The sequence below is a fragment of the Toxotes jaculatrix genome, chromosome 8 (assembly GCF_017976425.1).
Source record: "Toxotes jaculatrix isolate fToxJac2 chromosome 8, fToxJac2.pri, whole genome shotgun sequence".
Lineage (NCBI taxonomy): Eukaryota > Metazoa > Chordata > Actinopteri > Toxotidae > Toxotes > Toxotes jaculatrix.
Genome location: NC_054401.1, coordinates 5,980,930 through 6,005,319, shown reverse-complemented (window position 1 = coordinate 6,005,319; position 24,390 = coordinate 5,980,930). Strand labels below are relative to the sequence as shown.

General features: G+C 40.3%; 2 protein-coding genes across 3 annotated transcripts; both read left to right on the top strand.

The window, feature by feature from the left end:
* The first annotated feature begins 1,646 nt into the window (after window positions 1-1,646).
* LOC121186228 (sialoadhesin) lies at window positions 1,647-6,001 on the top strand. Of its 2 annotated transcripts, none has more exons than XM_041044913.1 (8): window positions 1,647-1,760; window positions 2,514-2,915; window positions 3,221-3,532; window positions 3,626-3,889; window positions 4,360-4,632; window positions 5,057-5,159; window positions 5,256-5,421; window positions 5,541-6,001. In XM_041044913.1, exons 1-8 carry the CDS (start codon window positions 1,718-1,720, stop codon window positions 5,694-5,696), a joined length of 1,719 nt encoding a protein of 572 aa, XP_040900847.1. In that variant the 5' UTR covers window positions 1,647-1,717; the 3' UTR covers window positions 5,697-6,001. The 2 variants fall into 2 exon arrangements, with proteins under 2 accessions (XP_040900847.1, XP_040900848.1); XM_041044914.1 differs by having other exon boundaries at window positions 1,686-1,760; window positions 2,517-2,915.
* Window positions 6,002-7,350: 1,349 nt separating this feature from the next.
* xrcc1 (X-ray repair complementing defective repair in Chinese hamster cells 1) lies at window positions 7,351-23,558 on the top strand. The gene is made up of 17 exons (XM_041044451.1): window positions 7,351-7,831; window positions 8,002-8,094; window positions 8,888-8,995; window positions 9,102-9,260; window positions 9,518-9,595; window positions 10,288-10,411; window positions 10,649-10,755; window positions 11,213-11,369; window positions 11,444-11,687; window positions 12,313-12,429; window positions 16,994-17,075; window positions 17,185-17,287; window positions 19,288-19,336; window positions 19,914-20,041; window positions 20,258-20,348; window positions 20,488-20,563; window positions 21,158-23,558. The coding sequence occupies exons 1-17, from the start codon at window positions 7,781-7,783 to the stop codon at window positions 21,263-21,265; spliced, it is 1,875 nt and encodes a 624-aa protein (XP_040900385.1). The 5' UTR covers window positions 7,351-7,780; the 3' UTR covers window positions 21,266-23,558.
* The last annotated feature ends 832 nt before the right edge of the window (window positions 23,559-24,390 follow it).

The following is a 24,390-nucleotide window of genomic DNA, read 5'->3' as shown; positions in this document are numbered from 1 at the left end:
TGACGGAAATGTCAGTTGTTTCAAGTCCAAAGTTTTAGACAAAAAGTTTAACATTTTGACCTGATGATGGAACAAGACAAAAATTGAGTAAATCATCAAAGTCAAAGCAATTCATCCTGAGCATGAATCACTGTCCCACCTTGTTGTTGAAACATTTCACTCATTTCACGTAACTAACTAAAATTTCACTTATCATAGCCTTTATGTATTTACTCTCCTTCACTGGCAAAGTCAGCAAAAACTACTTGGCAAGATATCACAGTTGATTGTAGCCTGTTAATAATTTTCTCACACCTCAGCTAGTAAAACTTGATTGTCTTTAGTTGTGCACTTTGCATTGCAAGATTTTGAAAAATAATATTATTCACCTCTCTTTTAACTTTAAATACACCTGTCTGTCCTGTATACCTCTATTTTAAAGCAACCCCACCTTCAGCTTTTACAGGTGCAGCCACAGGCTTACTGACGACATCATTCTTGCAGTGTCTCTCCACCCAGACTTGCAGATCCCCACAGTAATAATCCTGCACCTCCTTCAGCACTAGCAGGAAGTTTTGGCTGCCCTCTTCGGTGGCACATACTGTCTCTAGAGCCTGGGCCACAGCATTGGAAGGTGATCTCTCCAGCAGAGCCAGGTATTGTGGGGAGGAAATCACCTCCGCATCACGCAGCCAACGCAGCAAGGGTGCCGGGTGGTCACACGTCCAGTTCAACAACAAGTCTCTCTGAGACCGAAGCAGCTGCTGAGCTGAGTTCATGACTTCAGAAAAGCGTGCTGTACAGTGAGGAAAAATATAGTAAATTCAAAATTTGATTCTAATAATGATTAAAGCTTTAAAAGAAGAGTTACCACACTCTGTCTTAAGAGCACACTTAAAGTTTGTATACTGTTAACTGAACAGTTCTCACTATACTGCAAACTACAAAATGGAAATCAATTAGGATTCTGCAGAAATACTACCATGCACGTTGAAGTTTTGCCATTGCAGTCTGGAGTGTTGCACGAAGGCTGTTTGTGTTCTGTCTTGAGGTGCAGGGAGTGGCAGGGTAGGCAGCAATTCAAACAAACTTTGAGTGGGTCCATAGTTCATATAGTACGAGTCTTTGTCGCCTTATTCTGATAACTCGGTTGAGTTTGATCCTACAGAAACAAAAACCCTACAGGAAATTACTGAACTGTTGCACATGTTTATTACACACTGACTTCAATACATTTTTGTGGGGCAGAAAAAGTTAATCATTGATGTGTTTTATTCAACTTTCGATGGAACTTATCAACCTACCACTTTTGTCACAGGTTTTGTAATGACAGTCGGTGTAGATAGAGGGAATCAGAAATGAACACATTTAGTTGTAGCCTTTGAGGAAATGGTCAACAGCATGAGAGTGACTCACCCATTGTCATGTGTTGTCTCGCAAATACTTGCTGAGGTCCTTCTTTCCTTTGCAAACAATTCCTAGTTCCACTGCCTGAAAGATTATTTGAGTCTTTTGAAATGTTTAAAAAAATTGTAAATCTATATTCTAATAAATGACAGTGTTCTTTCACAATCAGTAAATGATAGATTTACAACTTTTTTAAACATTTCAAAGTTTAAGAGGAGGCATCAAAGTGAAGTCATAGCACTTGGAGCATGATATAACAATCACACTTCCCTCTCTTTGCTCCTGTGTTCATCCACCACTCTGTCTGTGCTGGCAGAGCAGGGTTGCAGTCATGCATGTGGACACTGTCTTTCTTGTGTGTCCCCTGATTTTTGGTGAGTAGTTCAATCCATTATTTTTGTTTTCATGCCTTTACTTTGGATTTTTGTATGTCTTCCAGGGACATTTATTAGTTAGTCAGGAATGTAACCCTCGGTGAAGTTACAGCTTCTTGTGTCTGATGCCCCTGGCATGAATATAATTATTACTGCAAGAGATGTAGAGATTTAATTTCTGTCACTTTAAAAAATGATGTGCTCATGTATTTTCTCTGTAAAGGTAATGACAGTTTGAAAATAAATATGCAAAAGTGCCCTGAAATAATCAAGATCATTCCAATTTTATTATTTGACTACATAGTATCCTCAGAGTAAAATAATAGGAGTAGTAGATTAGTTCTAGAGCCAAAAGTGCAGTTGTCCTCTTCCTTTTTTCTAAATATACATCTGTTGCAAAATGTTTCTGGGTCATACTACGCATTTGCAGACAGTGCGGTGAAATACAAGAATTCCAGCCTCGTGCTTAATGAAAATTATTCTGTATGGTAAGCTTTCTAAAACGAGAGAGGGAACTTTTTCATTGGCCACGCATTTGGGAAATGGTCTTTGGCTTCTCAGAGATCAAACTGAAACAGAAAAATACTTTTAAGTACATAAAAGGTCAACATCACAATTATGACGCACAATTATGTGGTTGGATAGATTACTAATAAACCTGCTGTCTCCCTTCATTAAAAGCTAAACCTAAGATAAGACATAGTTACAGCAAAATCCGCTTGGTAAAGGATTTTCTATTCTCCATCACAACAGTAGCCTTGTGGAGGGGGGTCCAGGCTGTCTCTCCTGTACCCTCAGTCCCTGACCGTGTCCAAGCTGTGGTGGGCTCCTGCGTGGTGATTCCCTGCTCTTTCACTCCTCTCGCTCCTCATCCTCTCAAGGGGAGGAAGGAGAGGATAGACGTCCGGCTGAGGTTCAGAGGTGGTGGCCACTTGTTTCCTCTTCGGAGCACTGCTTTTAACAGCGAGGACAGGGATCAAGTGAGCAGGGATTTCCAAGGCCGGACATCCCTCATTGGACGAATCACAGATGGAGACTGCTCCGTGAAGATTGAAAGGGTCAGCCGGGATGACTCACGAACGTTTGAGATCGCTCTGAAAAGAGGTGATGACTTACTGTGGGGAAAACCAAAGAGCTTTGGTCTGGAAGTTGTTGGTGAGTAGACAACAAGAACCTTTTAGATTTTGTCGAAAAATTTTAATAGTAAAATTAAATTTTGAATACATGAGAAACAATCGTAAGAAATTACATGAAGTCAAAGAGAAGTTTTAATATGGAATCATCCACCTTAAACAAAACACCTTAAATACAATTGCACATTGGCTGCTTGAGTAAATTGTTCCTCAGTCTACATAAACATGTAAATAGACATCAAAAAATATGTAGTAATGTCTTTTGTGAGAGATTCCAACACAGCAGTAGTAAAACACAGTAACGATGGAGATTTTCCTCACTGACAGACACTCCTGAGGCTCCTGTCATCAGTGGCATGTTGTCAGCCACAGAAGGACAGCTGGTCACCTTGAACTGCTCCGTCAACTACCACTGCCCCTCCAGACCTCCTACCCTACAGTGGCGCTGGGACAGAGGAGCCCAGCTGAACACCACTGAGCCTGGGGAGGTACAGACCCTCCACCCAGAGCCCCACAGGCTGATGTTGCTGGCCCCTCTATCCTTCACTGTGTCACATCAGGTGAAACCCAGGCTCAGATGTGAGGTCAGCTATCCTGGAGCCAAAACACTGGTCACTTCGAAGGAACTACATGTTACATGTAAGAATAGTTTTGGCCTGTATCTTTGTGCTTTTTTACTCAGTCCATACCAAAACACACACATATATATATATTCTTTTATATGCTCTACAGTTCCACCAAAAGAAGTGAAAGTTCAGGTCCAGACCCTGATAGTGCAGGAGGGGGGCAGCGCCTTGCTGGTCTGCTCATGTAAGGCCGACCCTCCAGTGTCAGAGTACCGCTGGTCCTACACACAACACGGCCGTACGGTGAACCTCCCTCAGCGCTCGCACACAGTTCGGGTGTACAACGTGACTCGTGACATGAGGGTCCGCTGCTCAGCACAGAACCTCATTGGTCGAGGAGAGTCCCGGCCCACGCCACTGAACATACGATGTAATCCTATTTCCTGTAAACCTGCCGCCAGTGGCCATACAGGGTTTCTGTGTCCTCTGTTGTTGAAAGTTTCAAGTTCTCTTTCCTCAATGCACATAACCCTTGTCAAATCAAGTCGCTTTTATTTATGTTGTGCAAAATCACAAGCTTTTCTCAAATCTTTATAGAATATGACACTTTATATCTTTACAGCTTCGATTTTGTGTAGTTTAAAGCTTCAGACATAAGCTCCCCTTTAACAATGATTATCTTATTTATTTTATTTACCCTTTATTTAACCGGGTAAGTCGGTTGAGAACCAGTTCTCCGAATTGGTTCTATTAGTACAGAGCAAACACAATATGGTGAGGCAAAGTTTTAACATTACATAAATAAAGTATAATTTAAAGAACATAAAGAACATTAACTAAGTAGTAGGTGTAATAAGTTAAAGCATTTCAGTGTAAAAGTATGTCTTTTCTCTCCTCCAGATAAACCAGTCATTCTCCAGCAGTCCTCCACCTGTGTAGTAGAGGAGTTGGAGGTTCTGTGTCACTGTTCAGTGGACTCCAACCCCAAACCCGCGATCACTTGGAGCATTAATGGGACTGTTCCACCTCATGATTACAACATGTCAGTAACATCAGAGCCTCACAAGCAAACAGCTACTCTGAGGGGCCGCATGGATAAACCCCTGACAGTGATCTGCTTTGCTTTCAACGCGCTGGGAAACGACTCCCTGGTTTTGCTGCAGGGAGGAGAAGGTGCGTTCAAAGCGCTGTATTTCCACACTAACAAAGACAACAGCTCTGCCTTTTGTTTATTCACTCTGATGTCGGGCTTGTGCTGAAACATCTGTGCAACATGCCTGCAGCTTGAAAACATAAGTAAGAGAAAAGATTGAAGTAGCTGCAAAGAAAATCTTACATTGTTGATCCTTTCTTGAATTATGAGTGCAGCTTCATATTTTATTAATATTGCATTGCTTCACATATTACATTTTTAAAAGCTTTTGCAGATCTTATTACTAGGGATAGGTGAGGCATCACATGAGTCATGAGTGAAAGGGCCAGGTGTAAACCATGATCCTTGTTGTTTTAGCCATGATGGAGAGGGGAAATTGTATTTATTATATTATAGATTTACATCCTACGCTCATCCATCACTGCTCTTTTTGTCCGTATACAGAAACAGCAGCTTTGTGGTGGCTGGTGATACCTGCTGTGGCCATCTGCTTGGTCATATTCCTTCTTTCTCTTATTTTCTACTGCCGCCGAAAAAGATCTGGAAAGTATGTGAAGCAAACTGACCCTTTTAATGTTCACTGAAATTTGTCTCAAATGTTTGCTGTGAGGTTCTAATATGGCTCTTATTCTGCTCCTCTCAGAAATGTCCTGAGCAGACATCCAGCTGTTTACCCCGAGGGACTGGGAATTTATCAGGACAGGATGCCCCTCTATATTAACTGCACAGAAGTGACTCATGTCTACACCAACGGCAGCTATCAACTTGTATACCAAAACTGCACACCTCTTTTTGTCCATACTAACCAGGTATTGGATTAACCTGATCACGATCTGTAGGTCATGTCCTTGGTAACACTACATAGGCAAAAATCTCTAAATTTCTCATTCCTGAATTTGATCACCATGAACGTCTGTCTCTTTTTCAGATACGTCCAATAGGCAGAAGAGGTGGAGAGAGAAGAAGAGGAGGAGAGGGTGTGGGACAAGACAGGCGAGCCGCTTTGGGAGTCAGAGGCACAAGAGAGGTGCAGGGTACTGCTGTGGCTGATGCGGAAACAGCCATCTACCTGGAGATCCTCTGAGTCTCATCATTCCCGTTACATTAAACTCGCATTTGACGTCTCCTACAAATGGTAATGCACGTGTTTATGTAGCTTTCACGTTATTGTATATAGTGTACATCCATATCTGAATGTCATCAGCATTTCAAAATCATGCACTGTGATCTCTTGAATGGCTAGTGGTTGTCTGTCTCTCTCATAATCTCCATATTGAACAATTTCTGTCTCTTTGATTGTTGGCCTGTGACCTACCTCTGTGCTCTTTTTATAAAAGATGAAAAGGTGTGATAAAAGAGGTTTTTCATCATTTCATCCTCTCTATATATGAGTGCCGACCCTCACATTTGATTTGGTCTGTCCAGTCAGTTGCTCCAGGTGCGGCATGCAGCTGCAGCATGTCTAACACAAAGTGATCCTCGGGCAGTGTTTAAAGTTCCTCTAGAGAGAGAGAGAGACTGCAGCACACAGTGTAATGCACTTTGCAACATTTATTACATCAGTGAGGGAGTGTAATTCTGATGAGAGAATACAGCTTGTCATAGCGGTACCATGTATTGTTAAAGCAAAGTAAGAAAAAAGGATTTAACAAACAAAAAATAGTAATGAGAATGAAAAAAGAAAGAGAAAATACAGGAAATCCACCCACTGTCCAATCTTTCCATCCAGAAAAAAATAAAATAGATAAAAAACAATTCTCTAAATGCTTGCAGTGTAACATTAAGATCATATTTACATAAAAATGTAATTTGATCAACAGCAAAGTCTAAATGTTTTGTTGTTAAGAGGGCATTTATGTAGTTACTTACAGTCAATGCACAGAAAGCACGTTTATGTACACTGGACTAGGCTACAGTATTTTATGTAGCTTTCTCACTGTAGTTTATTGTGTAGTTTTTTCTACTTAGTTCTAGAATAATACTAGACTAGACTGGACTGTACTTCTGGACTTATTGAGTGTATTGAGTATCTATATATAGATTAAATTGATCTATGGTGTACCTCTCCTAATATTTTATCCTTTGCTCTCTTTTTATCTTTGTCAGGTTTAGGTCAGGTCTAATTCCCCCCTTAGGGATCAATCATGTCAAACCTTATTTCCATAACTAAAATGGGAAACAAGGACACCCACTGTTTAATTTTCACAGCGGCAGTCAAGTCAGGAATGCAAGTAATTGAGCTGTACTTTCCCTGCTGTGAGACTTCAAAGTACCTGCCACAAAAAATGTCCACTGACAATCAATAGCAAAAAAAAAAAAGTCAACAACATGAAACGTGTTTCTGACCTTTGATTTCTCACAAGAGAGAGAATATTTAACAAAACATCTGAAGAAATTTTAAATAATTTAGGTAAATGTGTATTTTAAGATGTATCTCAGCTTAAGTCCCTTCATGAATGTTTCGGTTTTCACACAAAAACTAAACACTGAAACCTTCATGAAGGGAGGATTGCAGGACTGTTGTATTTGACTGCATTGGTTTTTGCTAGCTGTAATCAATAGACCAACAGTTAAGTGTATGTTTCATTGTCGCACAATATTTCTTGACAATTACACATTCTAAACGGTTGGTGGCGACATAACCCCGGTAGCGCGCCGATTAGAGCGTAGAAGAAGAAGAAGAAGTACACGCTCATTGGATGGAAACGTTCATGTGTCATAACTCGACACACATCAGGCTTTTGGTGGGAAAATGAGATCGCATTCGTGCACGTTTATCTTTAAATTTAAAGTATTAAAATGTATTTTCTCTTGTTTACTGTAATGCCAAAGTAAGCGGCTATGTGCCAAGTACATAACAGTTTGAACGAGTCCTCCACAACAGCACATTGGGTGTGTTAAAATCACCAAGCTAATCGGTAAAACTTCACTGTGCCTATTGTTTGCTAGCGTGCTAACACGTTAGCCAGCGGTCTGTCGCTGAATAGAAACAAACTGTTTTTGTTACTTTTCGGGGCTAAAGTCGCTCCCATTGGGAGGACGCTGTGTGTGTATGTTTTGCTAACCAGCCGCGATTACGTTCAGGGGCGAGGCAAGCGCCCTGTTGGTTCATTCGCATTCATACTTGATGGTTACTCACTGCTGAACCTGTGAGGAATCAACAGCAGCATGCCAGAAATCAAGATCAAGCACGTCGTGTCTTGCAGCACTGAAGATACTGTAAGTTGTTCATCTGTCACTTAGACTGAATTTGTAAAATCTGTAGAAAGTCATGTTCCACTCGTACCCCAGACGCACCAAGTGTCCGAGATGTGTGTATTAAAAAATACAAAACATTTAACCAAGTATGAGGCTCCCCATCACTCACTCATTGTCATCATGCAAATCAGACTCATAAGGCAGACAACCTGCTGAGCTCTGACACCTACCGAAAGTGGAAAGCAGCGAGACCTGGGGAGAAGCAGACATCAGTTATTCTGCAGGTATGTTTTGCCCTCTCGCTCCCACATGTGTTGTTAACCAGCATATTAGTTTTATTGCGGGTATCTGCTGTTTTAAGTGAAGCATTAAAAAGGTCTTAAAAAGTCTAAAACCCTGATGTGAGGTTTACTTAAATTCTAAACGTTTTCCAGATGAAGACCTGATAATCCAGATAATACAATCCAAATCAGTGACCCTCAGATCTAAAGGCCTGGGAATCACAGAACTTATTACAACTCAGTGAATCTAAATCCAAGATCTTTCTGTATGTCCTGCCTGTCCATCACCTGGCTGTGTGCCCACTAAAGGAAAGGAAATCTCTGAATCCAACTTGCTTTTTGTTTTTCAAATGGTTAAATCTATGCAGCCCCCTAACTTGTGAAGCGAAGAGCTGTTTGCACACACAGTACGTTTGTGTGGTATCACCAAATAAAAATGTTGACTTTTGCATTGGCTTGCCACTTCCCCTTTGTTAAAATATTTTTGTCTTCTGGGAACCCGCTTATTAGTAGTAGCCATAAAAAATCTAGAAAGCAGTTATAGTTTAGGGATTAAGTAGAAATAAAGTTGCTGACTCTTAACCAAGTTAAGAGCGTATTTCTGTCATCTTAAACTCTCTCCATAAGCTGCTTGAGGCTTTAAACAATTGCAGGAGATCAGAGAACATGTTAAAGAAAAGTAGTTTCCTATTTACATTTCAAATGTATTTAACCTGCTTGCAGCCACAAAAAGCTGGCAATGGTCTTGACTTTTTATTTATTTATTTTTAAAATGGTGCCGTTTTTCTTCTTTCAGTTCGAGAAGGAGGAGCAGGTGCACAGCATCGATATTGGAAATGAAGGTTCAGCTTTCATCGAGGTGTTGGTTGGAAATTCCTCAGCTGTCAGAGATCAGGACTATGAGGTACTCTCACAAACCAGCCCAGTTAAAATATTTCTTTTTCTAACTATCTTAACTAGTAATTACTCCATATATTATTCTTATTCATTGATTTCAATCTCTGTTTTAGGTTCTTCTGGTTACATCTTCCTTCATGTCCCCAACGGAGAGCCGCAATGGCACCAACATGAACCGGGTGCGTTTCTTTGGGCCTAACCAGTTGCAGAAGAGCACAGCACAGGAGAAGTGGGACAGAGTGAAAATTGTGTGTAGCCAGCCATACAGCAAGGTAAGAGGCCCAACTATTTAAAATAAAAAGTTACTTAAGGTTTTATAGAGTGCAAACCAGTATATCTATCAAAATCTTAATTAAAATAATTAGTAATTGTGAGAGTAGTGCGACAGGACTTGACATATAGAGCAAAAGATCGCCTTACACAGGCAAGGAATTAAAGGTAAATTCTGTAAAAAGATGCACACTAATTACATAAACCGTTGCTTCATGTGAAATGAGATGTAACATGAATTTGTCTTTGCTCTTTATAGAACATAGCGTATGGACTGGCCTTTGTTAAGTTACATTCACCACCTGACAAAAATGATCCTCCTCCAACAACTTCCCCAGTAAGTAACTCTGTCATTTTCTCTTCAAATCTTTTACCTTGGGAAATGAAAACTTGTTTTTCAACCATTTCTGTTTCATTTCACAAAACAAAGCCAATATCTCAAATGTTCAGTGTTTTCTAATCACAAAGGCACAAAAGGACACTGCCACACAACAGCTTTTCTTGTAATAGTCCAAAACCAGAAACTGCCTGATTTTAAAATATGTAAACAAGGTAAGGAACCTGACCGGACCTTTGTTGACAACTCTTGTCAATAAATGTGTCAACAAATGTGTTGTAACGCCAACTGTCAAAACACTCGTTATGTTACGACACATTTTGTTTGGTACCAAAAAAATATCAAGGTTGGCCAATGTTAGTGTCAGCCTGAAACTCAGTGTTATAAGGAGACGGTCTGTGTGAACAGAAACAGGACTGAACTACACTGTTGTCAGCACCTTTTTACTTTGACAAGAGCATGTGTAGTATTTATATTTTTTACTTTCACTGATTCTGTGGTGGGAATCCAGCACTAAACCCTGGCACAGCTTCTCAGCCTCATTGCTGTGTGTGCAGCACTCTGAGCTGTAAAACGTTTTAGCTTATGAAATCATTTGTCAAGTTGATTCTTTTGCCATAGTAAGAGAAAGAGCTCCTCAGTCAGTCCCTCCAGCTTTTGGCTCTGAACCTTTCCTTGTTTTCTCTTGTCAGAAACTGACAAAGCTGGGTCAGTTCAGAGTGAAGGATGAGTCTCCCTCATCTGGGCCCAGCCTTCAGCCTGGCAGTCTCTTCTTCAGTCGGGACAATGCAACAAAATCCAGTACTTCACTCAAAGGTAAATCGATTTATTTAAATTTACCAGCAGCTGAAGCCCAATTAAATTCTCTCTGGCCCTTGTGATAGTAAAGTTGAATAATAAAAAGCCAACAGAGCACTAATTAGGTTTTATTTAAAGCTCCTTCGGAGACAAGAGCAAAGAGGTGATTTCAAAGGCGTTCTTTATTATCATGCCACTTTGTGTGAATAGTTCTCCTCTGTTCTCTCACCAGCCCTTTACACTTCTCTACTTTAGTGTCTCCTCAGAGTGAGAAGTTGAGTTACGCAGCTGCTGCCCTGCAGGCTGGTGGCACCCCCCACTCGTCAGGCCAAGCTTCCTCCTCCATCTCTGCCTCACCACAGGTACTAAACACCACCATCATTTTCTTTGCTGAAGGACAGACAGCAGTTTTTTGTGTCATTTTGATTTACTCCATACAGTGCTACACAGATCATCACTGTAACTCAGAGCCCGCTCTGAGAAGACAAGCAGGAGGGGCTGATATCACACAGGGGAATGACAATCAATATCAACCGTGTGTCACTTTGACTTTTGAAAGGAAAAAGTAAAGATCTCTTTGTGTTAGCTAGCTGCACAGTTGCATGTCTGGGCAGAGGAAAGTAGTCTAAACAAATGTCGCAGTGACTGCAGTTTTGTTTCTTTCTTTCTTCCGTGTTTTTTTGTCTGTATATATATATATTTTTTTTTTTTCTGAGGGGACATTTTATTTCAGATGGCTCACCCATGACTTAACACCTGGTGGCTTAAATATGAAAAGGTTCTAATTTTTAGTTTCTCACATTAATTGTTTACTCACAGCCACCGGCAAAAAGAAAATTTGAGTTCAGCAAAGAGCGGCAGTCTGGCCCTCCTCCCTCAAAGAAAATAAGCCCAGCTGTCTCTCCCGAGGGCAAAGCTGCGACCCCCAAACACAAGCAGAGCCCAGCCAGCACGCCCAGCCCCAGTGCTGCGAAAGGTAACACTTAACTTGTCTGAATCTTATCATACGGATTATGAAACCTTCTCTGACACTCTGACTTGTCACTCCAGCTTCCGTGGCACAGAAGTCCACTGATAAGAAGAGAGAGAGTCAGTCCAAATCCGAACCTAAACCCAAACAACAGAAAACGAAATCCGAGGGCTCGCAGCAGGTCCCATTCAACCGCATCATGGAGGGGGTGGTTTTTGTCCTGAGTGGCTTCCAAAATCCATTCAGAGGAGAGCTGAGGGAAAAGGCTCTGGATATGGGAGCCAAGTACCGGCCTGATTGGACGCCTGACTCCACACACCTTATGTAAGTAGCTGGCAGGAATGGAAAGGGGATATGTTAATATTCCCACCACAGTTGTTGCAGGGACACTGTTCACTATTGTTTTGAGTAAAGTCCTCAGGTGACAAGGACGCCTCAGAAATATGGCTCCACAAAGAGAATATGAAGAGATAAATGGTGAGCAGATGGTAAAGAGCCTCAGATAAGCCAAAAGATCAATACGTGGTGAAGAGCTGAGGTCTGATGTTTTAAGGTGACTTCTTTGATAAATATCATGATGGTCCTAGTAAATAATTTTGATAAATGACCAAATCACCTTTCTTAATATAAAGTGCAAAAGTATTTTTCAAATGATTCTCTGTTTGTTGTTCCAGAGATGTCCTGTCATGAGGGATTTTCATCTGTAGTTCATTTTTATCATTGAAACAGATTACAGGATTGTATCACTGCCCTGTTATCACTCTCGGTAATTCAGTCTGATTACATCTTGATCTCTGGTGTCTGAGCAGACTATTGCCCTTGTCAGCTTCTCTTTAGTGATGTAACTCTGTGTGTGTGTGTGTGTGTGTGTGTGTGTGTGCGTGTGCGTGTGCGTGTGCGTGTGTGGTGTGCGTGGGATGAACGTCTGTTTTCACCCATTAATCCCCAGCTGTGCCTTCGCTAACACCCCCAAGTACAGCCAGGTGAAATCAGCAGGTGGCATCATCGTACGGAAGGAATGGGTGATGGACTGCCATAAGAGGAAACAGAAGATCTCCTACAAACGGTGAGAGGGGATGAAATGCAAAACAAAAAGAGATGATTTTGTAGTAATAATTGTGAAATTGGAAATTTCAGACCTGTAGAAAAGCCCTGGCTCAGGCCTGACCACTGGATCAGCTGCATGGGATTTCACTGTTTTGTTAAAGGCCACTTCGGCAGGGTGACAGCCTGGTTTTAGTGCGGAGCATGTGTCCGCTGTATGAATCCTCATCTGATTAATACTTTCTCTTAAGCCACGTCTGTACCTCTGCATCGGCACACAGCACTCACGCTGATTGAAGCATCCAAAAATACACCTCTCACAGCAGTGTTGCCCACTTGCTACAGAGAACATTGTAACCTTGTGCAGCTGATGCCTGCTGTGATCACAGATTCAACCCAGGCAGCTCCAGCAGCTCTCTAATTATATGCCTCATTACAGGGGGAGCTTTTGCAACATCAAGGTCTTCTGTCATTGCTCCACATGAATCTGTGTCTACTGAATAATGTAGAGCTGAAATTTCATCTCTGGGAAATCGAAGGTCCAGAATAATTGGAATAGTACAGTACTTGTGTTTTACTCTGTGAGGCATCGCTTTATCATTTAAGGAATGCCTTCATACTTGTTGCTTCCGTAATGATTGTGTCTGGCTTGAAGATTAATCAGTTTCCAACCAGGCTCCCACGCTGCCGAGTTTTCCAAGTTTACCGAACTCATTAGTCTCATTAGGCTTCTGATGCACTCAGACAATTCAAATATGAAAATTATTGTTGTGGTAGATGCAGCAGTGGCTGTCCTAGTCTTGACTCTAATAAAATAAGAGCTACTTTCAGCCTTTCATACTGTTCTTTAGCTGCTTTGAAACTTAGAATCAGTAAGATTGCTGGTTTCTAGAGAAGCACTGATTATAACAAACATACTGATGGTTACAACACAGCCAGACATATTACTGTGTATTACCACATTACCACAGTGCTCCTGTCTTCATGAGCATCTTGATTTTGATCAGCCACATTACGGCTGAAACCAGACATTGTTGTCATCGTCAGTCAATCTGCTGGACATTTTCTTGCTTTATAATTTGGTCTATAAAGCATCAGAAAACACGTCCAAGTTGGCGTCATTAAATGCGGTTCTGCTCCACATGGAGCACCTGGTCAAACAGTCTAATCAGTCCCTGTCTTGGTTCACTGTGGGGGTTCTGTACTGTGCTGGTGGTGATGGTGGTTTCAAAGAGCTCAATTTAAAAGCGGAAGCTTTAAAAATGTTCTACTTTAAAAAAAACGAGCTCTACTGTTGACACCTTGTATGAAAGAGTTAATTTGAAAGACACAGGCAACATGCCGCATTTGAAGTAATTTCCTATCAGGAAGACTGGACAAGCAGAAGCTTTTAAAGTCTTTTTTCTTCTTCTTCTTCTTCTTCTTCTTCATACCTTATAGTTGAATGAATATCCATGGATTATTGACAATGGTAATCAGCCCTGGAGAAGTACTCGCCCCACCTCACAGTATTCAGACCCCATACATTCCTTAAATAAAATTTCTCATCATCTATTCATCATTTCTAAGATATGACACTTCCACTACTTATTTTTATGAAGCTCAGAGGTGCAAGTGCATAGTTCAGAAATGCTTGTGGTTCTCCTTTTCATTCCTACATTTGCTCACATCCTGCTTGTAAAACGTTTTGCTGGACTTTGGTACTGGGTAATCTGATCATTACTTTGATTTTACAAGGATGTTATCTGTGTGTGCCTTGCACTACAACTTATTTGATTTTCTCAGTCGTCATAACAGAAATTTGATAATTGATCGATCTTTCTCACTGACTAATCTGTTAGTTTTTGAGCCAAAATGCCAAACATTAGCTGTTTCTAGATTCTCAAATGTGAGGATTTGCTGCTTTTCTTTGTCTTATAAGATAATTAACAAAATATCTTTAAGTTCTGGGTGATTAGTAATTGAAAGATTACTCGATAATGGAAATAATACTGAGGTTGCAGCCCTATTAAAGTTCTAAATGCACAGGAACAGGAAGGGTCATAGACCTTCATTAGTGAGCCTTTCTTTAATTGTGATTAGTTATTTTGATGTGACTGTCATTTGAAAGATATTGTCATTCAGTTCCAGCAGGATCCATCTGCAGATAAGACCAAGAGCATAGAAATCAGTTTTTGCTCGTGTTAGTCTTCAAAGCCAGAAATGAAAGCCATCAGAGTCATGTTTTGATGGGATTATTATAGACAGCCACAGTATGCATACAAGCTCTGCAAAGAGACTCAGAGAGTAATGTGGAAAGCTTTTTAAAAATAAATCCTGCTGAGGGGCGAAGTCACACAGTGCTGTGGTCTTATGAAATCTGATCCTTTACTTTTAGATTCTCAAAAAGTGCACTGAAATGAGAAGGAGACTGCGACCCGTGTCGTAATTCCCCCTCATGTTCGCCGTTCTCAGTTCTCTGATTGTGTCGAAGATCCCTCACCCCCACCTCCCACCCACCCCACACGCTGCCCCCTCTCTTGTTGTCAGAATAATCCATTCCCCTGCCCAGCTCTGCTATTGTGTAGCATGTGGAGTGTGCAGCTTTGATGATGTATCCTTTATTTAAAAGCTGCATCTGCTATGGGTAATTAAAGGGACCACTTACTTTGATGATGACAAGTACCCAAACAAATACGCACACTCTCACTCTCAAACTGTTGCCCCATCATGCACACAAACACTTTGTCAGAGAGCATCTGGAGGCAAATGCACAGCTTCATCGAGCTCCTGCCGTGCACATGTATTGTGTAGTGTATATATTAATGAAATTGTGACATCGTCTAACCACCCCAGAAATGCTTTCTCCATAGACATTATCCAGTCAGTGAGGATCCAGAGATAGACAGAAAGAGGGGAGAGCAGAAAACACTCAAGTAGCTCTACAACACCCCGTCGCAATAGCACTGAATAAGTAAACACATTTCTCATTAAAACCAAGGTCTGTTGCAACATCCCAGGAGGACCTGGAAAATAGTTGGTGAGTTGGAGCCAAACTATCAGCATAATCACACCATAATTAATCACATACAGCCCCCCCCCCCAACACTTAAAGGCTGCAATCTGAAAATAGTTACTGCATCCTCGAGGGCTTTGTGCCAAAAGTGTGAAAGTGTTTTAAGTGCAGACATTTCATTATCATCAATAATAAATCGAGCATTTAGCAAAGACAGGCCAATTGAAAATGTCACCTCAGGCTCTAGCGGCGTGTGAAAAGTACTTTTGACTATTTTTTGATGTTTTGTAGATTAAAAATTTAATCAAAAAAGAATAAATAGATACGTCTGTAATAAAAAATAATGGGCTGCAAAATAACGATTATTTATATTATTAATTAATCTGCTGATTATTTATTATCATTTATGTTAAAAGTTTGAAAAGCATGGGGAAAAAAATGCCTATTGCTATATTCCAGAACCCACAGTGATGTCGATAAGTTGCTTTTTATGCCTCATCAACACTCAGAACTCCAAAGATGTTCAGTCAATTGCTTTAAAAAAATGACTTGAACCATTAAACATTTATCAGAATGATTTTAGCCTCAGTAGAACTTGGTTTTACCCTCTCAAACAAACCACGTGTCTCCAGTTCATTTGAAGTAGAGCAGATCGTGCTTGTCTGCTTTTGAGGTGACAAAACCTACTGTCATAAGCAACTGATTGTGCATCACTCCGCTTGTCCACAGTGTCCTTTTTCATTTTCCAATTTCCTGGGCACTGAGTTTTATGAAACAAGAAAGCATAGGTCAATAAAATGTCTCCCTATAGTGTGAGCGGAAATTATTACACCTTAACTCTGGTATTTCAACCTGCTGCACTTCACACTTCTATACTAATAATGTCCATGTGCCAGGTGGCTTTATAGTGGCTTGAGGGGATATATGGAGAGAGTGGGGAGAAATGTCACGTCCACATTTTACCCCGTGTGTGTGGAGTATTTTCTAATTGCTACTTTTGTGTTTTTGTGCACGTTCCATCCATTTCCTGTGTCATTATCACCACTCTTATGCATTCTCTATGGAGTTTATTGGAACATTTGGCTTTTTATTTCTCCCCGCACTGTCTTAACCTTTACAGAGAACATTATAGGTGGAGTCATAATCTCTCTTCTGGCAGTCTTCTGACACTCCCTACATCTTTTATGGATTTTTTTTCTCTTTAGGTTTTATTTGTTTAATTACATTCCATCAAAGCTTTGTTTGCAGCCTTGTTTATTTGTTAGTATTGTTTACATAAATTTGAACAAATGTAAATTTATCCCTCCATCTGCAGTAGATCAGACTTTTCTCCCAGCATGCAAACTTCAGAGTATTTAATATACATGCAGTGGTAATGTTTTAAACATCAGGACATTCAGGTGAAAAATATTACCTTCACTTTGAACCTTGCTTTCGTTCCACTGTTGCCTGACAAAAGGCCCACTGCAGTTTGAAACATTGCACAAGTAAAGCTGATTGGGAGCAAGATATATTGTGCAAGCATCGTTTTCCCTCTGGCCTTTAATCATCCTGACACATTTTGTTCACCCGTTTTTTTGGCTTCCTGCAGGTATTTGATGGATGGAGCAGAGTCGAGCTCAGAGAGCGAAATGGAAGTGGATGACCAGAGCGAAGAGGAAACGAACACAAAGGTAACTATGCTCTTTAAGCGAGCCTCTAAAAAAAACAATCAAATGAAAAATCCTTTTCCCACTTTGTAATTGTCATTCAGTTTTAACTCTGTCCATGCTGTTCTTGCAGACTCCACAGAGGCAGGAGAGACAAGTCACCCACAGAAAGACACCAGAAAAGAGGAACAAAGATGATGATGAATATGCTGGCTCTACTGATATGGATGAACCAGGTTTGCATCAAACTACTTTAATGAAAGTCCCACTGTGGGGGAAAGAAATCTAACTGAACTTTACCTGACGTTTTGTTTGAGATTCAGTCAACATCAGCATTGCCACTTCAGTGACTCCGCACTTCTCTTAACTTTCTCTGTCAACTACAGAAACTGTTGTTGGGATAAAAGAGAAAAAGAAAGCACATTATTGTTCTGAGGCAGGCAGACAGGCAGGGTGAAATGAGGGGGGAAGAAGTGCGCTGTCAGCCTGTTGAAAAGGTGAAACTGAAGAAGAACAGCCAAGGTCAAAGAGGCACTCAGAATTCAGATACAGTGTGAGTGCAAAACAAAAAAAGAAAATGTTCTCAAAAACTAAATTCTCCTGTGTGTTGAAGTTTAAAACAAACATTCTTTTGTTTTTTGGGGGGGGGGGGGGTTTGGTGTAGGACAGCTTTTGTAACAGCACAGCACATTTTCACACTCAGGAAGTGATGTTGAACTTAACAATAGCACCCTGGGCTGTGTACTGTAAACTAATAATAGTCTGGTAGGTACAGTATGTCTAAATAAAGAAAGTCCAATTCCTAAAAGACTGGGTAGAAAGGAGAAGTAGAAAAGAAAGAAAAGTGTCTGAGTTATAGTGAAACTAAAGTTAAAGATTTTATACACATCTCCATAGATTGCTTGATGTCTGAACAGAAAAACTCTTCTCCCTCCCTATTTAATTCTTATTGATAACTTGCTGTCCTTTATTATTGTTAAGCTGCTGTTTAGTTAAATAACCACTTCCTGCATGTTTCACAGTAAAAGCCCTTTAGAGAAGAAAGGGGATTTAGCCGCCCTGAGCTGAGGGAAGGCTTTTAATGTGAAAGTTATAAAGGCCTCCCTAGAATGGTGCCTAGGACTTTTTCAACCGGACCCTAGTTTTGTCACTCCATCAGTTTGGTCCAGACTGAAGTATCTCGTAAATCCCTTTACTTTTCATCTCTACCAGCAGGACATTTCATTTTGTCCAGTAACACATTCCCATCAGCCTCAGCTACACTTTATTTAATTCTAATTAGCAAATATTAGCATGGTTACATGCCTAATTAAGGTGGTGAACATGCTAAACATTATACCTGTCAAACAGCAGAGAATACATTCAACAGAATAAAAGCTCACTCCTTTTTAAATAAAGAAATAAACATGTTAGCTGGAGATACGCTATATATACTTATCTGAATTGTAAAGATCCAGGAGCTGAATTGTAAGTGGCTGTGATTCATTGTATTAGTTCAGATAACTAAAGAGGGAGAGAGGGTTGCAACGGAGCTGAGGAGGACTGGATGAATTGAAAGGGGCAAGGGGACAACGTGAGAGCCCGGGGATTAGACAAAAAGGATCACCTTTATGAAGCACTTGGAAATGAATGAGTTGTCAATGCCACTGCGAAAAGAACAAGAACAACATACATACTATAGATGCTGTTTGAGGGAGAAAGAAGAATGGAGGGAGGATGTAATCACTGTGAAGGGACTTCTGCATGATTCTCATTTCTATGCTAATGCGAGGCCAGAAGTAAAGTGGCAAGGTGTATCAGTGAGGATAGGCAACAAACAGTGACCCACCAAACACAAACAGGGAGACGGCATTTTAATTTGAGCTTTCTCTCTTTTCCCCCATTACAACAGAGGATTGTATGATAATGGAAAGTGTTACCCAGAAGGTTACGTTCTTTGAACCGCTGATATAAGTTTCATAGGAATGTGGATTCACCTGGAAATATTATCTGCCTGCAGTGCATAATGAAAATTGATAGTATCTTGTATATGACCAGAAATTTAATGCAGATTTAATTGTTTGATATCTTATTATCGTAGTTAATTAGTTTTAAGATTAAGGCCACAGTTCACCGATGGTAATTTACGGACACAGCGACGTTGTGTTAGTGAATTCATGCTTTCCTTGCCTAGTATAAGTCAGACATGTCAGTTTTCTAGTTAAATTTTCATGTATTGACATATTTCATTTCACAGGAGGTGATGATGATGAATCTGCCGTGGACACAGAGGATGAGCTGCAGAGGTAAACAGAATACGTCATGTCGATGATGCTCTTTGTAATATCGATGTGGACGACTCTGTCCTTTATGGTCATTGACTCCGTGTCTGGTCTTGCTGGTTCAGTAGTAGTAATAACCATTGATTCATTTTAAAATCATTAATTCTACTTTAACTTGAGTCGGCTTTAATTAGTTGTCACAAAATAATCATCAATAACTTTACTAAATTCTAGTTAAATCATGTAAGTTTGTTCTGTAACAGTTTTCTGGAGCTAAGAATCTGTAAACAATAGCCTTCTCTGTTTTATTTACATCATATCACATGACATGATATCACTGTTCCTATCCATACCATGCTATACCATAAAAATGCACAAAGTAGATAACGTAAAAAAAAAAAAAGGTCGTTATTTTTAAAAGAGGAGACTTGTGGTGCCCTGGCAACGCAGGTGTGACCACGTCTTCCAGGTGTGACCACCATTAGAAGACGTGTTTGACAAGACAAAGACATGAAAGACTAACAAAGAGGCAGCCTTCTTTTGAAAGGCAGGCAACATGTAGCATAAAAGATATTACATGTTTTTTTTGTCCTTGTGAAAGAGTGAAGGAGAACAGACAAAAGAAAGCGGAGGTGAAGGTGGTGAAAGAGGAAGATCCATACGGGGGATCAACAGATGAAAACACAGACGCTGAGGCTGAAGAGGATCATCCCATCCCTGAGCTACCAGGTATGTTTCTCTTTGTCATCCTGTCTCTTTTGTCTGTTCCTGTTCCTGTCACAGGAAAAGGTGTCCTGCCTTCCTCGTGGGACATGGCAAACACTGACAGAAAGTAATTGGATGTCTTTCTACCTTTCAGGAGCACCTGTAATTATTCCTGTTACATATTGTGTATCAGTTGAACTCATCGGCTCCTTTTTCTTCCCGTTTTCTCATTTCATCCAGACTTCCTGAGAGGAAAGCACTTTTTCCTTTATGGTAAATTCCCTAACAATGAGAGACGCCTACTGTTGCGATACATCGTCGCCTTTAACGGGTGAGAAACACTTCTAGAAGAAACTCGCTGTAACTTAAATTGGTCAGAGGAATTCACAGTTTAAAAAATACATATATTTATGTTGCATGAAAAGCAAATGCCTGTAATTAAATAACACATATTTTTGCCTGTGCTCCAGAGTGATTGAGGACTACATGACAGAGAAGGTGCAGTTCGTGGTGACCAGCGAGGGCTGGCATGACTCTTTTGAAGACGTGAGTTGAGTCCTCTCTTCTTCCTCCCTTTGGCGTTACATCAGTATGTCTTCGGCAGTCACGGCCAAATAATGACATCTAGATCATGTTGAGAATGTGTGCAGACATGCTTTTACTTTTCATTCCCTCAGACAAGACAATCTTGTGAACTTCGTTGCTTCAGGAAACTTTTTAAGTGTTGCTCACTTATCCAAAGTGCACAACTGAAAATCGCATTTCATAAAGCTGCAGAGGAAGAAAAAAAAAACACTCTTTGAACATGTCACACTGAACACTGCCAGCACGGAGACGTCTTAGCCATTTTCTTTTAAGCAGCAAGGACTTATTATCATTTTGCAAGGTATAATCAAATAAAAGCAATTAAGCAAATTGGTAACCTGAGTGCTTTAGCCTCCACAGTGAAAATCCAGCAGTGTTTGGACCAAGTGGCTTTTGATCTGTTTGTTAGCATCTGAATTACCAGTTTGGTTATACAGTCTGAGCTTTTAGTTTTTCAACCTCTTTATACCGCTTTATACCTCTTCTTATGAGTCCATTTGTAATGCAACAAGGCCACTTCATGGACTCTCTCTGTTTCTCTCCCTTCCATCACAGGCCCTGATGGAGAACAGCAATCTGAACTTTGTCAAACCCGCGTGGATTTACGCAATCAACGAACGACAGAAGATGCTGCCCTATCAACCCTACTCTGTTGTCCCCTGAACAATACACTGCATGTACACACAACAAAGGTGTGTGCAGACACACACTTAGGCTTCATATCCTGATAAAGAAGCAGTGGGGAAAGCCATAGACATTTTTTTTATTTTCCTTTTTCAGATTCACCGCTCGAGCAATAAACCAATTCCAGTTCATTGATGACTTTTTGCTTGCTAGTCAGGAAATGTCTTCAACCCTTGTTCAGTTTACATAAAAGTAAAGTTTTCACCACAGGTGTTCTCACTTTTTGATCAAGCTATATAAAATATCTATGTAAGTGGTGTCTGCTGAGGTTAATTAGTGTTAGGATAAGATTTAGCTTTATTAGCTTTTTTTTTTATTTGAAGCTTGTCAGTCCTGGCTTGGCCACAAACTAACACCATCATCAGTGTTCATCGCAGTGTCTTTGGCTTTACGCAGGAAGCCCACACTCTCTGATTCAGGACTTGTTTGAATTTCTTGGTTCCTGTGCTGCAGTTTGCCGCTGCTCACCTCGGCTACCTCAGGCTCTGTCTGGAAATGAGTTATCACCCTGTCCTGACTGCCAGCAGCGCTGATAAGACTCTGACTTGTGTAAGCGGGCAGACTATTATAAGACCAGCCCAAAGTCAGGTGAAAGGTGCCAGTTATTCAAGGCTGCAACCACCAAATGCAAAAATGAGGGCAACTAAATTCTGAAGATGAAACTGAAGACTCTGGGACTGGGTTTGTTTTTCCTTTTTTTTAATGTTATGAAATGCCATGCGTGACAAAGTGATGGATTTCTATGTGTTGTTAAAGTTTGATAATGCTGAATTTGTGGTTTGGTTTTATTCATGTTAAATATTACAAGAGATGAACTGACTCGACAGTTGTGAGGACATAAAACGGACATCAGTGTTTTGTGTAGCTTGAGATTTCCGAAATGCCTGTGGGCATCATGTGGGGCTTTGGTTTGCTCACTTTTCTATAGCAGCTTGTTTAAGTCTCTATCTTAAACTTTTTTTCTTATAGTAATTAATTATTTTGTCTAAATAATAAAAAAAAAAAAGATTTTTAATTAAATGTATTGCTGTCACTTTTATTCATCAAGCTGTTTTTGCACTTAGCTGCTCTCATCCCTTCCTATGCCTTCCTCTCTGTGTTTGCAGCTCAAGAGGCACTCTCTTCCTTTTCATTCCTTCTCTCATCTCCAGCCCTCTCTCCTCTCTCTAATTTACTTCTCCTCCTGTTTTGCGCCCTGGAGCCACTGGGTCTTCTGCTCTTCAGTCAAGGGGATTAGAAAGCTGGAATGTGGATGAGAGACAGGGAAGGAGGGGTGGTTATAGGGAAGAGAGAGAGAGGCTTCAAGAAAGATGAAAAGGGTTGGACTCTCAGCAAGGATGCATTTTTAAAGTAGCCAAGGATCAGTCTGTTTTATTCTACTTCTTGTGTAAGGTGAATTCACACATACATACCACCAAGTGTGAGGCGTGTTGCCGTTTCCTGCAACTTCATATCAAGCACTGATTTGCTTTTCGTAAAAGGGAGAGTGCAAGGTCAAATCCTTTTACGTCTGGAAGCAGGAAAATGTGCAGCAGCTAACGGCATCATCCTGATACAATGTCATATTTCATTTAAATGCCTATCTGTTGTCAGGGTGGCATGGAGGCTGGGCTGCTTTGAAACTGCCCCATTTGACAGCTCGGCTTTGTTCACACAGCAGCGTTTCCACCTTATTCTTGTCACCTTGATCTCTTCCAGGCAGATTTATTTTTTGCTTTTAGCATTTTTATGTCTCCTGTGAATCTTGGCAATGACCTTGCCTGATGAAAACCTTGATAAGCTAGCCAAACCTTGTTTGGTTCTGTGGTTCCTCATCCTCATTATCACAGATGCACATTATTGTGTCTTCAGGTGATAAATGTTTTTTTTTTTTTTTCTGTAATTATTATAAGATTTCATTTCTTTATTCCTTGTAATAGTTTTTGTGTTTTATGTTTTCCCTCTTTCCAGCTTTGTGTTGTTCTTTCTACAGTGTTGATATGTAGAAAGCGTGTGCAAAAACATTTTATTTTCTGTCTGTAATTAATTTAGATCACTTTTGTAATGATATGTTTTCTCTTTGACCTTAAAGGAACACATTAAATCTACTTTAATTCAGTGTTATACGACAATAAAACATGAAAATTTACAAGGTGGGTTCAGTAGTGTACACTAACGTTTTTCTTCAAACCAACCACCTCCTGTCGCTGAGGCCTGAGTGAGCTCTTCATTCTACTGAGATCACATTTTCTCTAAGTTTCTGTGATATCCTTCAGTCAAAAAAAAAAGCCAACAAATGATTTCCTCTCTGTCAGCCATCATTATCATTTAGTGTAGTATTGATGAATAGACTGACTTTATGCATAATCTGGATCACTGACTCATTTCAGTCAACAGATTCAATCGATGTATTGTGGCTTAAATATTAAATCACTAAATTACATACTATTTTGTTTGTTTGCGCACAGATCTGTACAAAGGTCAGCGTAAAAATGACAAGTAGCAGTTTTTTTTATGTTATGTTCTCAATTATTTCTTGGCTCTGATCAGCAAAGACTTCATAAAGTTACTTTTCTCAGACTAGCTGCTTCCCATTGTTTTCAGTTTTTGTGCAAACCTAAACCAGTTGTTGGCTATTGACTATTTTTTGATAAACAGATATGAGAGCTGTTATTGTTGTTCCTCATATAACTTTTGCTAAATAAGAAAATATGTTCATTTTCCAAAATATGGAACTGCAGCTTTTACTGTATAGGTGTAATATGGTATACCTTTAGTATACCTTATAGTATAGTATATGTTAAAGGTATAGTGTGTACCTATTGTATACCTTAAGGTATAGGATAGTATAACACAGAAGATATAGTGTTGGTTAAAGGTGCTTTAACCCCGCCCCTAATATTCCCCTTCGTTTACGATTTTTTTTTTCCCTGCAAGTGAAATCTGCGTGAAACCCCCTCCTCTCCTCCTCTGCTCATCTCCTCCTCTCTTCATCTTCTCCTGTCCTCCAACTATTTCCATCCTCCTCCTCCTGCGCCGGTTCCTCTGTCAGACTCCCGCCTCCCTGACCCAGGCTCTACCGCCGACCACGGACGCGCAACGACAGACAGAGGGACTGACGGACA

Excerpts from the sequence above, each read along its gene's own strand:
- xrcc1 (XM_041044451.1), top strand. The coding sequence starts at position 7,781 with ATGCCAGAAATCAAGATCAAGCACGTCGTGTCTTGCAGCACTGAAGAT. Across the intron at positions 11,370-11,443 it reads CAGCCCCAGTGCTGCGAAAG|CTTCCGTGGCACAGAAGTCC; the intron begins GTAACACTTAAC and ends TTGTCACTCCAG. Across the intron at positions 20,564-21,157 it reads GGCATGACTCTTTTGAAGAC|GCCCTGATGGAGAACAGCAA; the intron begins GTGAGTTGAGTC and ends CTTCCATCACAG.
- LOC121186228 (XM_041044913.1), top strand. The coding sequence starts at position 1,718 with ATGCATGTGGACACTGTCTTTCTTGTGTGTCCCCTGATTTTTG. Across the intron at positions 1,761-2,513 it reads TGTGTGTCCCCTGATTTTTG|TAGCCTTGTGGAGGGGGGTC; the intron begins GTGAGTAGTTCA and ends CCATCACAACAG. Across the intron at positions 4,633-5,056 it reads TTTGCTGCAGGGAGGAGAAG|AAACAGCAGCTTTGTGGTGG; the intron begins GTGCGTTCAAAG and ends GTCCGTATACAG.